The 16731-nt window shown below is 35.6% G+C and overlaps 1 protein-coding gene across 3 annotated transcripts in view; it reads left to right on the forward strand.

Annotated features, from left to right (window-relative positions):
• Positions 1-5131, forward strand: part of LOC107558292 (sodium channel protein type 2 subunit alpha-like) — a 23479-nt gene extending 18348 nt beyond the window's left edge. For 2 of the 3 annotated variants that reach the window (XM_016241937.1, XM_016241938.1), the window contains 6 exons: positions 333-605; positions 2066-2119; positions 2515-2656; positions 2749-2849; positions 2953-3223; positions 3535-5129. In XM_016241937.1, coding sequence (XP_016097423.1) covers positions 333-605; positions 2066-2119; positions 2515-2656; positions 2749-2849; positions 2953-3223; positions 3535-4754 — 2061 coding nt within the window. In that variant the 3' untranslated portion in view covers positions 4755-5129. Of the gene's footprint in view, positions 1-332; positions 606-2065; positions 2120-2514; positions 2657-2748; positions 2850-2952; positions 3224-3534 lie in introns of all 3 variants that reach the window. The other variant, XM_016241936.1, reaches the window with a different exon arrangement.
• The last annotated feature ends 11600 nt before the right edge of the window (positions 5132-16731 follow it).

The following is a 16731-nucleotide window of genomic DNA, read 5'->3' on the forward strand; positions in this document are numbered from 1 at the left end:
TGTACACTTTAAAAAATCCTCATTCTCATTTTGTTAAAGTCCTGTATGAAATGGAACATTTTTAATTAATATTTTTGAACCCAGCATCATCAAATTAGGTGATATTAGGCCTTTTTTTCAAGATGCAGGGCTGCGTTATCAATAATATTGTATCTATAAGTTAAATTAAATTTGCATGTCTTGAGAAATGCAAAAGATGCCTGTTTTTGTTATGGAGCAGAAAGTTTGATTTGATTAGTTTCTGATTAAACTGATTTTGTGATATAGTGCTGTGGTCGGTTACATTATGATTGCTTCCTGTATGGCATCACTTCTCATTTCCTGTCATTCAGGTGGTGGTGAATGCACTGATCGGGGCCATCCCGTCCATCATGAACGTACTGCTGGTGTGCCTGATCTTCTGGCTCATATTTAGCATCATGGGTGTCAATCTGTTCGCTGGGAAATTCGGGAAATGTGTCAACAGGACAGGATACATTCACAGTGTAACCCTGGTCAACAACAAGAGTGACTGCCAGGCCATGAATGACACCCAGTTCTACTGGACCAAAGTGAAAGTCAACTTCGATAATGTGGGCCTTGGATACCTCTCACTTCTGCAGGTGGTGAGTGTCTCGAGGGTTGTACGCCACTCAGAATTGCACTGAGAATGATTTTACAGAGCTGCCAAACAGGATTCAGAATTGTAATTCAAATTTTGTGCTGTGCAGAAAATCCTTTACCTAATTTGGTGTTCCTGGTCAAAAATGACTGGCCTTTTTAAATATTGTTTGTAAATCTGTTATTATGCTATATTATCACCAAATCTTGGCTATACTGTTTTGTCAAAATGAAAAAAGTACTGTTTGTGGATAATTTTGGCAATGCTCACCCAAAAACTGAGGTGCGTAAGCTCAGATCAATGAGGCCTAGAATCAATCAGGTCCAAAAAGAAATACAAAAACTGCACTAATTGAAAGAAAACATGTTGACAAAAGACTTCATTCAACATTTGCTAACAATATAGCATAGCAATACATTTATAAGCAATTTTTGTAGGCTGGTCACACCACAAGTCTAACAAGGTAAGAAAAAAAAAATCAAAATGACCGGAACACAAAATGAACTAAAATTTAAGGCTGCTGTAAGTATAGTTTTAAATACATTCACATTTTTTTTTTAGTATGAATTACTCATTCACATATCATACACAAAGCATATGGGATAGAAACATTTGTACAACTTATTTTTACGTCAATATTTTTTATAAATATCAATTTAAATTTGATATTCAGTATAACGTTTTTATAAATTTTTTAATTTTTAAATTAAAAGAGGCATGGGGCAGAAATGCTCCCCAAATTCAAGAGAAAAGAGCAAAAAATGCCCCCTCACAATTAAACTAACTATATTATGGCTGTCGCAATTAAAGTGAAATGTATTGAAGTTATTGGTTACATTTAAGTATTTAACTTAAAAGACAGCAGATATATTTAATAAGGGAATTATAAAAATTGCCCTTGCAAAGGGAAAAAAAATAAATTCCAGGAGGAATATATTGCCACTTAATGGAAAAGCTCATTTCTGATCCTGTTCCATTCCAATTCCAATTCATACTCATTCGTGGAAAGGGAGACAATTCTGAATTATTGCCATCTTGAACATTTCAGTCCAAGAAGGACTTTTAGTGACTGTGCTGTAGAATCATCCCTAATATTTGTTAAGGTAGCCAAGCAACCAGAGTTCTTCAGGGGCCTGCAACTCCTTGCAGGGATTTAACCTATCCTTTACCTCTAGGAACAGTCTCTCAATCACCACAGGTTATAATTTCTGGAACCATGGCAACAGCATCCAAAAATGGACTATCTTAATAGTGTTCATGCTGACTCTTGGTGAGTCACAAGTCTTTGTATTTACAGAAGGTATGAAACTTAAATGCGTAATTACCTCAGACTAAAAAGCCACGTTTCGCTATGGTCAGGCATGGAAAAAAATGTGCTCACCTAGAAGCAGAACATATATTTGAATAAATTGACAATCTTTCTCTTTTAGAGGGACATTAAAGCATTTGTATTTTGTTTTGCAGGCAACATTCAAAGGCTGGATGGAAATCATATATGCCGCCGTTGATTCCCGTGGAGTAAGCATGTTCTTTTCATTACTAAAATGAATGACTTGCAACCAAATTCACAAAATAAGAATCTAACTATAGACTACAAACTATACATATAATTCTTTCATCCTCATTTAGTCTTAAAAATAATTGTTTCAATTAAAAGAGGGTTCTTTAGAAAACCATCTATCCTTTGCCAAGAAAACCATTTGAAGAACCTAGAATTTTAAACTTTTCTATCCTTCAAAGAACCAATTAGTAACGCAATTACCCAATGCTAGAAAAATCTTTCTTGATAAGAACAGGGTTAACCTAAGGTGCTGCAAAGAACCTTTGAAGAACCTTCATTTTAGAAGTGTAGACAATCTGTGGAAAACCATCGTTGTGAGTCCTCTAAGTTTTATATTGTTCTTGTTTGTCAGGTTGAGGAGCAGCCCGTCAAAGAGATAAACCTCTACATGTACCTCTACTTTGTAATTTTCATCATCTTCGGATCCTTCTTTACCTTAAATCTGTTCATCGGTGTCATCATCGATAACTTCAATCAGCAGAAAAGAATGATAGGTGTTTAAGATTTACTTCTTTTCCAGAAGCATTAGTTTACATTTAATCTGTTCCATGAAAATAATAACAGCTGGTTTTTCTTTGTACTAAAGGTTGCCAGGATATATTCATGACCGAAGAACAGAAAAAGTACTACAACGCTATGAAGAAACTTGGTTCGAAAAAGCCACAGAAGCCAATTCCAAGACCAGTGGTGAGATTATGATTTGTAACATTGTTGCAACTTTAAAAATCCTTAAATGTTCTCATACCGATTTCCCTTTCTAATTTCTCACCATAAACACATTTCCATCTAGAACATTTTACAAGGATTCTTTTTCGACTTGGTGTCCAAGCAAGCCTTTGACATTACCATCATGATGCTCATTATTCTCAACATGATAACCATGATGGTCGAGACCGATGAACAATCTGCTCGCATGGAGACCGTCCTCAATAACATCAACCTGGCCTTCATTGTCATCTTTACCACTGAATGCCTCATCAAGATATTTGCCCTCCGCTGTTATTTCTTCACCATTAGTTGGAACATATTTGACTTTGTAGTCGTGATTCTGTCCATCGTTGGTAAGTGCACGACATTCCAGTCTGGTAAGTGGTACGTGTGTTGCTGATTCAAGATACTTCCATGCTGAAAATACCAACTTGGTTTATACTGTTTAGCTCTTTGGTACTGATCCATCTGGTCACCATTATGGTGAAGCCAAAGAAGGATTGCTGATTTGGTTAAGTTAGTTAAGAAACATTGCAGAAACACCGGCTTGTCTTTTCAACTGGGTTGTTGTGATCTGAGATGTTCATAGTGCCATTTCTCAATTTTCTTCATGAGTCCATCTTCTATGTGTTGATATCTGGTTTTAATTTGTCCTTCCTCATAGGAATTGTCCTTGCTGACATAATAGAAAAATACTTTGTGTCCCCAACTCTGTTTCGAGTGATCCGGCTGGCAAGAATAGGACGAGTTCTCAGACTAATACGAGCAGCTAAAGGAATAAGGACGTTACTTTTTGCCTTAATGATGTCGCTGCCAGCTTTGTTCAACATTGGCCTCCTGCTCTTCCTGGTCATGTTCATCTATGCCATTTTTGGCATGGCAAACTTCGCCTACGTAAAGAAGCAGGGCGGGATTGACGACATGTTCAACTTTGAAACCTTCGGGAACAGTATGATCTGCCTTTTCCAGATCACCACATCGGCCGGTTGGGATAACCTACTGGATCCCATTCTCAACAACTCTCCGGAAGAATGCAGCTCGAGTTACATCAACACCGGAACCAACACTAAGGGTAACTGTGGCAACCCCTCGGTAGGGATCACTTTCTTCGTCAGTTACATCATCATTTCCTTCTTGATCGTGGTCAACATGTACATAGCCATCATTCTGGAAAACTTCAGCGTGGCCACCGAGGAGAGCACTGAACCTCTGAGCGAGGATGACTTTGAGATGTTCTATGAGGTATGGGAGAAGTTTGACGTTGAGGCCACACACTTCATAGAGTACTCCAAACTCTCGAGTTTTGCCAACAACCTTTCCGAACCTCTGAGGATCGCCAAACCCAACAGAATCAAACTCATCAACATGGATCTACCCATGGTCAGCGGCGACAGGATCCACTGCTTGGACATCCTGTTCGCCTTCACTAAGCGGGTCCTCGGGGAGACTGGAGAAATGGACGCTTTGAAGCAGCAAATGGAGGAGAAGTTCATGATGACGAACACTTCCAAGATCTCCCACGAGCCCATCACCACCACACTGCGGCGCAAGCAGGAGGAGATTTCGGCATCCCTGATCCAGCGTGCCTACAGGCGGCACCTGGTTAGACGGCAAATGAAGCAGGCTTCTTACCTGTACAGGCACATAAAACAAAACGCACCCTGGTCGGAAGAGGACTGCGCTCTGGAGCGGGAAGGACTCATAGCGTCTATGATTAAAGAGCACTACGGTCCCGAGAAGGGGCCACCGTACTTAGCATGCTCTCCGCCGTCCTATGAGGCTGTAACAAGGGATCCTAGTGACCATTTCAAGATGTTAATACCTGACTCTCAATCTAGTGAGCCTCCTAAATCAGAAGAGACGTATGACGAGACCTTTCTTTAGGAACTCTTTTCTAAGTCTAATCTAAATCTAATCAGGAGGAATTCAAATGCAAACAAGTTTTCACTTTTTTAATGTCAGAAAAAGTTTGGACAACCTGTTGTTTTTGTCATAAAATATGGCATGGTATCATGGCGGAGCTGACAAAAATAAATGGATATATCAACATGAGGATGTACACGCTAACCTTTCGCTCAGATGTGTTGCACATATCACAATTGTAATATATTGCACAGATGTTATTTTGGTTGTTTCCTATAAAGCTCAACAGGCCACATAGAGTTTTTCCCAGAGTTTTCCATTGCTCAGGACTAAGTGAGGAATTGTATCACTTTTTTTTTTACACTTGATGAGAGTAACTGTGATTTATAGTATAGTATATATATACTAAATGCAGTTCGAAAGACTATTTCCTCTTACAAAGTGAGTGATTTTGCATTTTTATCAGTGTTTCTTGTTGAAAACAGGCAGGAAGTGTTTAAAAATGCTTTAAAATCAATGTGAAATCAAAATGGACTGTTTAAGTAAACACATGTAGATGCTCCTGATTTTATTATGCACATTCTGCACGTTATTCCAAAGAAAGAATCTATGTAATCTTTCATCAAAATGAAACAACTTTCCTGGCTGATGACATGTATTTTTCAACCCCTTCTCTCCAACAGCTTTTGACATGCAATGCCCACTATTAATGATTCAATGAATTCCCAATAGATAAAAAATCCAGTATTGCCTAAATTGGGTTAAATATTCTGTTTCACTTATCTTAAAGCAGTAAAATGGGTTTCATGTTGACTTTACTGAAATAAAATGGATATACAACTATACAAAATTTGAATCAACTGAAATTACCTTCAGCTCTTATGTTTTATTCAAGGGCTTTTTTTCTCAATATATTGCACATTGAAATACTTTAGACTGGATCATTGAAGATTTTCAGAGTGTCCTAATTACTGGAAACATGCATATGTATGTTAGAATAATATGACTGATATTTGTGCTTATAGAATAGACTTTTTAATCATATAACCTCACCACTGTTTTCAGTCAGGAATACGAACTCACATGCATCAAATGCGTTTCTGTGACATTTAAAACTACATATATTTACAATATGTACACAAGCAAATGAGAAGAACAGTACAGATGTATCATCAACATCCATATACAGGTATATCAAAATCTGTGTTCAACAAGATATTCTACTCCAAATTTTTTCTCTCTGTTGTATTTAATTTTAAAGGGGTCATATGATGCTATTTTAAAGATCATTATTTTGTGTATTTGGTGTAACAGAATATGCTGACATGCTTTAATGTTCAAAAACACATTATTTTTCAAATACTGTACATTATTGTACCTTTTAGGGTACAATACATTACATTATTACCTCTAGAGGTCTGCACGGGCTTTAAATTGAAGTCCGAACCCGGCCCGTACCCGAGATCGTCTGACCCGTGTGAACCTGCGTCTGCGTGTCTCTCTCTACAAGCAATGAGGCTTAGTTACTTCAAAAACAGTGAATTTACCCCCTCATTGCAGAGAAATATAACGTTGCGTGTCAGTAGCCTGTCGAAGCTATTTTACTAATAAAAGTTTCCATGCTGTGTTGTCATTGTCGTGTGGAATAATGTGTGCGTGCTATATGAAAGCAGCATAGATTGCATATAGTTTTAGTTTAGTTATATACACCCGAGCCCGACCCGAACCCGAAGCTATTCATTAAACATTAACCCGAACCTGACCCAAAAGTATTTCGGGACCCGTCGTGCTCTGGGTCGGGTAGCAGACCTCTAAGTAACGCCCCTTTCTATAATCGCGAGCTTCAGCTTTCAACATAAATGTAAAGACGGTACATAATGTGCTTAGTTTTACCATCAGTTCAAGCCCGAAAGGGGAACAGAGTCACGTGACAGACACAGTGATGATGCTGGTATGTGTTTGCAGTACACAAGCCACGGTTAAGACAGCTGACTCCACTGTGATGTGACCCTGTCTCTCTCTCACACACACACACACACACACACACGACGCTATACGGTAGACATGTGGGGGCGTGTTTGAACCCCCGGTCTGGATCAGCCTTCTCTTTTAGATAGAATAAATCCTTTTGTGGGAGACTTTGAGCTTTGTAACTCTGCAGATCTTATACATGCACAAATAGCTACATAACACACTAAAGAAAAGGGAAAAAATCGCATCATATGACCCCTTTAAAGGGCATTTATGGAACTTGAAACACAATAAAAAAAATTCTCATGGGTACATTTTAAAAGTTCCTAATGGACTGATGGGTGGATGACAATCACACATTTGCGATCTAATTTTGTCATGTTACATAGACACAAAATGCATCAATTGAATGCCAAGAATGATATAATTAGCAAGAATGACATTGTTTGACGAATGCAGTTTTCTTCCCTGTGACACTTCCTATATTGAAACAGGATGCTGTGGCATGACTATCAAATGTTTTGAGTTTTAAATAGCCATAGTTTAGTCATAAATAGTTTGTCACAGATGTGAACTATGATTTGTTACTTTAGTAGTTAGAAGAGACATTGTTATTTTAGAGTGCATTTTAATGCATATTGTATACATTTTTATACAGTCTAGCAAACAAAAGTATCCTCAATATTTTTGTGCATTTTGCTAGAAGAGAAAGGTTGAAAAGTAAATCTGTTTTTTAATAGTTTATTTTGTTAGTTTCTAGGAGTAGGGAAGTATGTAGACTCAGAATAAAAATGAAAAATGCAACTTTTTATCAACAATTCTGACTTTTTTTCTTGTGAGTTTACATCACAATTATAAGTTTACATATGAGAAAAAACTCAAAGAATTGCAAGGGAAAAAAGTCAATTGTGAGATAAAAGGCTGCAATTTATGCTGTGGTGGAAACAAAAAACAGAATTGCGAGATGTAAACTAAGAAAGAAGAAAGTTCAAATTGTGAGAGATAAACTTGCAATTGTGATTTCGAATTGTGAGGTAAAAAGACGCTTTTATTTTTATTTTTTTTAATTCCATGGCAGAAATAAGCCATATTACCGTACATGGCTTATTTAACAATCACAGACTAAAATTCTCATTTTGATTTCATGGGGTTATTGAGCTAAAAAGTTCATGTTTTATTACATTTATTTTGTAGTTTCTTAGTATTAATTATTCAAACCAAGTCGTCGTTGCAGGGGTTATCTCTTCAGTTCATCAGCTGAACATTGAAGACCTGGGTCGGTAATAAGCTGCTGTCTGCCTTCTGAACATTAAAGGGGTCATATGATGCGATTTCAAGTTTTCCTTTCTCTTTGGAGTGTTACAAGCTATCTTTTAAAAAGCATCATATGACCCCTTTAAACACCAGTTTAACTAGCTTTTCTTTAGTGGGAACAAAAAAAGGTGCTTCAAACAGCGGGGCTGTTTTTGTTGATTTTGTAACGGTGTGCATGGATTTGTGCTCTCAGCTCTTGTTTAGGGAGCCAATTTGGCTTTGTCCACTGGGAGTTTGCCCTTTCTCCAGCCCAGGGTGAGGGTGTTCAAATCCTCCAGACCAGCTGGACCTCCAGGATAATCCCAGTGGAAAATAATCACTTGTTTTAATTACACACAGATGCTCTCAAACTTCAGTTCGCTCAGTCACAGACCTTAAAACTGCTACCTTTTACAAATGCAGTTGCCTTTTCCATTTTGGAAAGGTGAGGTTTTAAGTGTTTATTTTTAAAAGATTTTTACATTCTATTGGAAAAATTATATCTTAAAGTGCTTTTAAAAAAAATAATAATGTTGGGAAATTTTTAACATATGATGGGATGATTGTGATGTCTGGAACTTCTTGAACCAAAATGGCACCTTTGCTTTTTTTTTTTTTTCTGTTTATTTTATGTGATGGCCAGAATATTAAGCACGAAGGAACTCATTTTTAATATTTTTAACTTTGAATTTCAGTGACTGTGTAAAATTGTCCATGGTTTCTCATCCTAGCATCCCCAAACAAATACCAGATTTTTTTCTCTGGATTATTACTTTTTTTTTTGATTGGCTTGTACTTTACTATTCTAGTTGTATATTTTTAAAATTTTGTGCTTCTCCATTCAGTTTCTGCACATGCTTTCATTTTAATTCTTTGCGTCTCTGGATCGCTTGAAAGAAATCCACTTTAATGAATGTGCTGCGTAATTGATCTGATGTTTAAACATCTGAACATGTGGCTGGGATTAAGCTCGACTACAGGAAACCCATTATTACAGATTAAAATGCACTAAAACTAATTACATACACAAGCACATGCTTCTGTTATCTTCTATAAAAAAAGTTCTTAAAAGTAAATAAAACAGAAAGTGCTTTGCTATTTTTGAGTGCAAAACCCCCCCCGCAATCAATGAGTAAATGTGATTAGTGCTAGATTAGTCAGTCCCAGATTTTTTTGCTTGGCTTGTACTTTACTATTCTAGTTGTATATTTTTTAAATTTTGTGCTTCTCCATTCAGTTTCTGCACATGCTTTCATTTTAATTCTTTGCGTCTCTGGATCGCTTGAAAGAAATCCACTTTAATGAATGTGCTGCGTAATTGATCTGATGTTTAAACATCTGAACATGTGGCTGGAATTAAGCTCGACTACAGGAAACCCATTATTACAGATTAAAATGCACTAAAACTAATTACATACACAAGCACATGCTTCTGTTATCTTCTATAAAAAAAGTTCTTAAAAGTAAATAAAACAGAAAGTGCTTTGCTATTTTTGAGTGCAAAACCCCCCCCGCAATCAATGAGTAAATGTGATTAGTGCTAGATTAGTCAGTCCCAGAGGAGTGACTGATGAAGTTTGTTCACTTCCTGGATTTAAGGATGTGAACACTCTTAATCAGGATACATGTGTTTGTGTTCCCGTTGCCATGGTCACCCTGTGCTAATGATGGAAAAGCTCCACTTGATTGGTCTCACCTTCTGATTAAGTTAGAAAAAAAACAAAAAAAACAATAGAAACTACAAATAACAAGTCAAACCCTGTATACACACACACACACACACACATATCTGTATATACTACTTGGAACATATTACTACTTACATTTATATACAGTGGGTACGGAAAATATTCAGACCCCCTTAAATTTTTCACTCTTTGTTATATTGCAGCCATTTGCTAAAATCACTTAAGTTAATTTTTTTTCCTCATTAATGTACACACATCACCCCATATTGACAGAAAAACACAGAATTGTTGACATTTTTGCAGATTTATTAAAAAAGAAAAACTGAAATATCAGTATATATATACTAAAACTAAAGCACTACATCCACTGAAGAGGAGAAATATTGATTGAGCCAGGGTTAAAGCCATTAGACTCCTTTCAAATAAGATAATACTCATAAAGAATTAGTAAAAACTGCAAAAACTGCATGCGTGCTTGTATCTGTGAAAAAAACTAAAGTTATGTCTGACACTGAGACATAAAGGCTCTGAGAAGCTGACAAATGCACACAATCTAAAGCATGTATGTGACCTACAAACGCCCCAAAATAATATCATTATACAGTCCCATGCAACATTTGTTAATTTATTGCTATTGCTATGTCTTTGGTAGACTTTTTGGAGATATACAGTACATAAAATATATTATGTATAAAGAATATTTGAATGTTGAGGAATAGGAAATAACAACTAATCCTTAAACACACACATGAATGAATAAACATTCATATGATGACATCATGGAACACTAAAGCGGAAATGTGATTCCAATTCTTGAAATACAAAAGCAAATGTGCACAGCATCATCTTCCGAGAAACCAAAATTCATAATATGATCATAATAATCTGCCACAGAAAAAAAGGAAAAATGCAATTAACGCCGTCCATCTGTTGGTGCAGTGATGGCTTAGAAAGGTTTGGAGAAATCCTGACCCGGAGGGGAGCTCCGCTTATTTCCACTGAACTCAAAACGAGACTTTTCCTGAAACAGCCCTTTTTTTTTTTTGCTGTTCTTTTTAATTCATTCCATTTTTGTTCTTGCCATTACTTAATCTTGAATATTCATACATAAGGAACAAAGTAGGATCAAGTCATGACTGACGTATTCCACACTGTAACAATTGTCTTAATTTGCATATTGCTATTGCCAGTCATCAGTGAGTGGGACATTCTCATTCTAGAGAGCCTTTGATTGGTCAAAACGAGTGAGTGCAGGATGAGTCACAGTACATTTAGGATATTTTGAAGACCTTTTTGAAGACCCTCTCTAAATATTATATACTGTATATATATATAAAAGCTTAAGTCTTGAATAGCTTTACCTCAAGCACTAGAATATGGATTTTTAAATAAAGAAACATTTACTTGAGAAGCAAAATGTTACAAGATAATTAAACCAAGAACAAATATCTGCCAATGGGCTCAGAAGAATCAACTTAATTCAAAGGGAAAACAAGTATTCATAACCAGATATTGTTCTTGTTTTAATCACAAACTTGCTTCATTTTGATCAATTTCTCAGAAAACAAGACTTCATATGTTCAGTTCACTTCTCAAGTAAATGTATTTTGATTTAAGGATGTTTAGATATTTGCATTGGAAAACAAGATAGATATTAGTTTTTTTGCAATACATTCGGCCACGGGGACTTGGGGCAATAATGTCACCAAATTGGACAAAAATTCCTCTCATGAATTTTCTCATCATAAACAGCAAAGTGCAGATGTATGGTTTAAGTAAGGGAATAATTTCAGTATATACAGCTTTATTAATTAAAACGATAGTTTTTTTTTTTGTGATGATTTTCATCATTAATTCAGATCATTTTCTGTATAATTTTGCTGTCTGAATAAACGTGGAAATTAAACCGTTATTATTAGTAACTTGCAATGTTTCTATTAAATTGTGATACTGATAAATACAAATTCAGACCTATTAAACATATTTTATTAGCCTACATGACACCCATATCTGGGACTTGCCTAAAAAGAGGGTTTGATGTTTGTAGTTAATAGCTTACACCAGGATTTCATCCTCAGGGGGAATGAGCCTTCAGAGACACCATTAGATTCAAAAATAAATGATCTAAGTAAACTTACAGTGCTTGTGAAAACTGTATGAATGTATTAAGTAAATATACACAAATAGCTATTAAAGCTACAGAATTTAGAGCAGCGAGGGATCCTGTGTTTTTCTTCTGTTGTTTGATTAACACAAACCCTGAAGATGGTTCACCCTCAGCCTGTAAGTTTTTAGGCCTTAATTTGTGGAAGGTCCTGTTATAGATGAACCATAGAAGATATTATTTTCAGATAGAAATTTCTGACTGATAAACACTAAAGGTCTATTTTAAGCAGGTTGTTTTGACCCTCCGTTGATCTCTGAGGATTTCAGTCATGTGTCACTCCTGCTGTGTTATTGTAGATCCTTACAGGGACAGGACTCTGGCGAGATATATCTGCGGGTATTAAATATTTGGGACTGTCCATATGTCCCATCTCTTAACCTTGCAGTCAACATCTGTCACTTCCTGTCCCGACTCATGAGTGCGTGTGCTGAGAGATCAGCCGAACACATACGCCCTCTAGTGCTGCAGAGAGGCGAGTTCAACTTAAAGAGGTCATAGGATGCCCATTTTCCACAAGTTGTTATGATTCTTTAGGGTCTTAATGAAAAGTCTGTAACATAGTTTGGTTAAAATTTCTCAATGGTAGTGTAAAAAACACCTTTTTTACCCTGTCAAAAACAGCTCTTTTAAGATCCAGCCGTTTTTGTAGCATTTTCCTTTAAATGTTAATGAGCTCTGCTGACCCCGCCCCTCTCTTCCAAGCTGCTCTCTGAGACTGTTTACTTTAGCCGCATTCATTGTGAAACTTGCTAATTAGCACATTATTAGGAAAGGCAATTTGCAAAGATTCATTACAAAACATTACACTCACTTCTTCTGTTGGTGAAGCTGGATCATGATTCTGATTCTGATTCTGAATGATTCGCGCGAACATAGACGCATTTATGTAGATCGGGGGGCGCATTCCCTTCAGAGACCAACGTGATCCACTGTGTCTTCAGCGGCTCAGATGTCGGGAGTAAATGACGACTGCTATGTTCATTATTACATCCAACAACAGAACACCTCAATCGCTTAGGAGTCATTCTTGTCTACATCTGCTCCGGCGGTGAAACAATGGCGGACTGATGACAGCGCACTCAGGGCGGGACTAAGGTAAGCCACCAGTCCAGTCTGTGCTGAAACGCTACTGTCAATCAAACTATCGTGGGAGGGGCCTGACTGTGTGACATCACACAGACAGGCATCTGAGATCGGCTCGATTTGAGAAAGGGGAAAACATTTAACCAGATTAAAAACACGGGGTGGATTTTTATCATTATAGGGTGGTTGTGCACACACACTGCCAACACACATTTCAGTTCAAACAACTTGTAAAAGTGCATGCAACATCCTATGACCCCTTTAAAAGCTGAATTACTGAAGCCTCATAACCCCAATGGATTTTGAATGTATTTTCAAAAAATATAATTAATAATTGCATGAAAAGCTGCACGACTGTCGTAGGAAAAAAATGTGTTTGTCTAAGCTAGATATGACTCATTGACAAATGGTTTTTGACCAAAGGGAGTTTTACCAGCAGTCAAGGCCTTTTAAATAAAAAATTCAATATTTTAAGAATTTTGACCAGCAGTCATGAACTTTTACTTTTGTATAAAATAAAATATTTTAAATTTGACCAGCAGTCATGTCCCTTCCTTTTCTTTGGTTATGCGTCTTTTTTTGCAATTGATTTATTTGTATTTATTTTTGTACATATGCAGCACTTACAATTTTTTTATAAAATAAAAATGTAAAAACTTGTAGAGGTCAAGTTTGACCAGCAATCATGGCCTTAAATAAAATAAAATACAATTTTAAATTAAATAAAAAATTCAATATTCTAAAACACTTGACCAGCAGTCATGGCCTTTCTTTTAGTTTTTTCTTTTGTACATATAATACATAATTATTCACTAAAATTCACTATGTCCTAAATGTAAAAGACAAACAGGACATTCAAGTGATAAACATGGGTAATGTTTAATTCAACAAAATACTGAACATGGCAGCAGAATCTGAAATGACCCAAACTGGGGCAACACAACACACATTTACTACATTAGCAGCAGTAAAAAACAACAACAACGCATCAATAGACCTCCATCATTCCTGATCCTTTGTGAGAATCCAGCTCACATTGAGCCGGCAAAGGATCATGGGAAATCTCCTCAGGTAGTCCTAACATACGAACACTTCTTTAGGGTTTATTTATGTGAAACAGAGAAATATAACAAGAGTAAATGATGCTTCAACTACATCGGTGAGCAGATCTGATGACGTTATTTAAATACATCACACATCAACACCTGATAGCATAAAAGTAAACTAAATTTGCACAACTTGCACTGCAATACTTTAATTATATTTCAAATCCCTGATTTGATAATAGTGAAATCCAACTTAATACAATTGATAAGATGGAGACAAGGGAAGAAGATACATGTACCACTCAAACAAACAAACGTAAACTAAATAAGAAAGAAAGGGTTGCATGTCCTCAGAGAACAGTTCATCTGAACCACAGAAGCCATTGAACCTGCGGATGCTTGACTCAAAGCTAAACACTTTATGAAACGCATCGAGCACCTTCTATTAAAAACAACATGAGGAAATCTCCTTAAATCACAGAAAAGCAGCTGGATATTAAATTATATTGCTACCACAAAACTGAATAAAATACTTTATATATATTTATATATAAAAAAGTCACAATATCTGAGGTATATCTAATCACTGAGCGCATGACGGTTGAGATTCAGTGATCGTATTAGTGTTAGACTGACCAATGAGTCTGATAAAAGCTGCCTGTTCCTGAACAACACTGGAGTCCATGAGATGACTGAAGAGTACAGCACTACGGACATTCAGTCTTCAACGGTGAAGTTATTGCGGGAAACAGGCGAGCCGTGAGATATCGCCACTGTTGAGATGTGAATCGAGAGATGCCTGGGTCATATTTCACCCCAAAAATCAAAAGAAAAAAGAAGAACTTAAATGATGCAGAAAGAGACTGAAGTCTATTTTAGGACTGTATGATTTCAAGTTCATTTCAAGCCATTTTTTCCTCATTAACGTAATGCAAAACATTATTCTTTTTACTGTGATGCAAGAAAAATATATATTTAAATTGTTCAACAATTGTAAATATATTTAGTTTCATTTTTGTTGTATTTAACATCAATTTAAAAAAATCTGTATTTTTTTGCATTACAGTAATGATAATTTGGGGGAGAAAACTGTAGCTTAATTATGACATTAATGCTTTAAGAGACCAAAAATTTACTTTATTTTCTGCTAATTTAAATGTTGTGTTAGGAGGATGAAGCCTATTTTAGGACAGTTATGATTTTTTTATATTGTGACATTTTCATGACATTTCATCACCAAAAAGAAATAAATCTATGTGCTGCAAAAGAAAATGTTTAGATTGTTAAACACAATTGTAAATATATTTTAAGTGAATTTTTATTGTATTTAACATCAGTTAAAAAAAAACTGTTAATCTGGGTAAGGAAAGTGTTGCTTAATTATGACATTTATGAAAATAACTTTATTTTCTGCTAAAGTAAATGTTGTATAAAGAGAATGAAGCCTATTTAAGGACCATTAAGATATTTTTATTTTGTGACATTTAGTTGATAATTAAGCCATTATAGACTGCACAAAAACAGGATCTTTATGATGCATAAAGAGAATAAAGCCTATTTTAGGACCATTATAATTTCTTTTTATACTGTGAGATTATTCATGACATTTTAGCACATTGGATTTTCATTATGGTAACGCAAAAAAAAAAAAAACTATGATGCCAGAAAAAATATTTAAATTGCAAAAACACAATTGTAAATATATTTTAAAATAGTTTTTATTGTACTTAACTTACATTTACAAAAATGAATAATAATTATTGTGGGATAGTATTTTTATTTTTGCATTACAGTAATTATAATATGCAGTGGCCCAAAAGCTTTATTTTCTACTAAATGAAATGCTGCATTAAGAGAATAAAGCCTATACTAGGATAATTTAGATTTTTTTTTTCCAATTGCAACACATATTAGAATATAATTCATATAAAAAAATCACAAAAAAAATCACATTACTGTGGTGCAAAAAAAATCAACAACAAAAAAACATCCTTATTTTCATTACTGTGATGCAAGGAAAAATATATTATATTTGTAAAGCACATCTGTAAAAATAGTTAAAAAGGTAGTTTTCTTGTACCAAATTCCTTACACTAATATACATTAAATAAAAAAATACATGTGTGAAATTTTTCATTAAAATATTTGTTTTCCATTACGCTAATGATATGCTAAGATGTGCTTAACAGTTATGAAATAATGCCGCAATGCAATAAATTTTGGCCCTAAAAATAAGCTTAAAAAGTATAATTCAACATTTTTGATTTTAAGATGACTTATGACCCAGATTTTTCTTTGTGAGATTCACCATACTGCTGAGAACTATTGCTGTAAGAGTGAGCGGTCACACAATCACATGCACAGAGTTTACCTGAGTAGTGTAGCGGATAAACATCACACTTTCCTGATGCACCGAAACATTTAGCCGTGATTGAAATCAAACTTGTAACGCTGGTCTTCACGCGGCCGCAGAACTAATACTTCAACTGCAGCTCTTGTCACTCAGAAACAACGAACGCTGAAACACGCCAGCGGTGATGATGGCACGTCTGACTTCAGATACTTCAACATAAGCAGATGCTACATTAAAACCAATCCCGACGCTGTGAAAGGCAACTCGAATCATAACAGTCCCGCTGCCTTCAGTTTCCAGTGTCCCAGACAACTGCCGCCACTGTCGGAAATACGAAAAATAACATCCCACAAGACATTTCAAGGAAAAAAGGGTACATTAAAACTACACTAAAATT

This window comes from Sinocyclocheilus grahami, unplaced genomic scaffold, assembly GCF_001515645.1.
Source record: "Sinocyclocheilus grahami isolate Dianchi unplaced genomic scaffold, SAMN03320097.WGS_v1.1 scaffold639.1, whole genome shotgun sequence".
In the NCBI taxonomy this organism is placed as follows: Eukaryota; Metazoa; Chordata; class Actinopteri; order Cypriniformes; family Cyprinidae; genus Sinocyclocheilus; species Sinocyclocheilus grahami.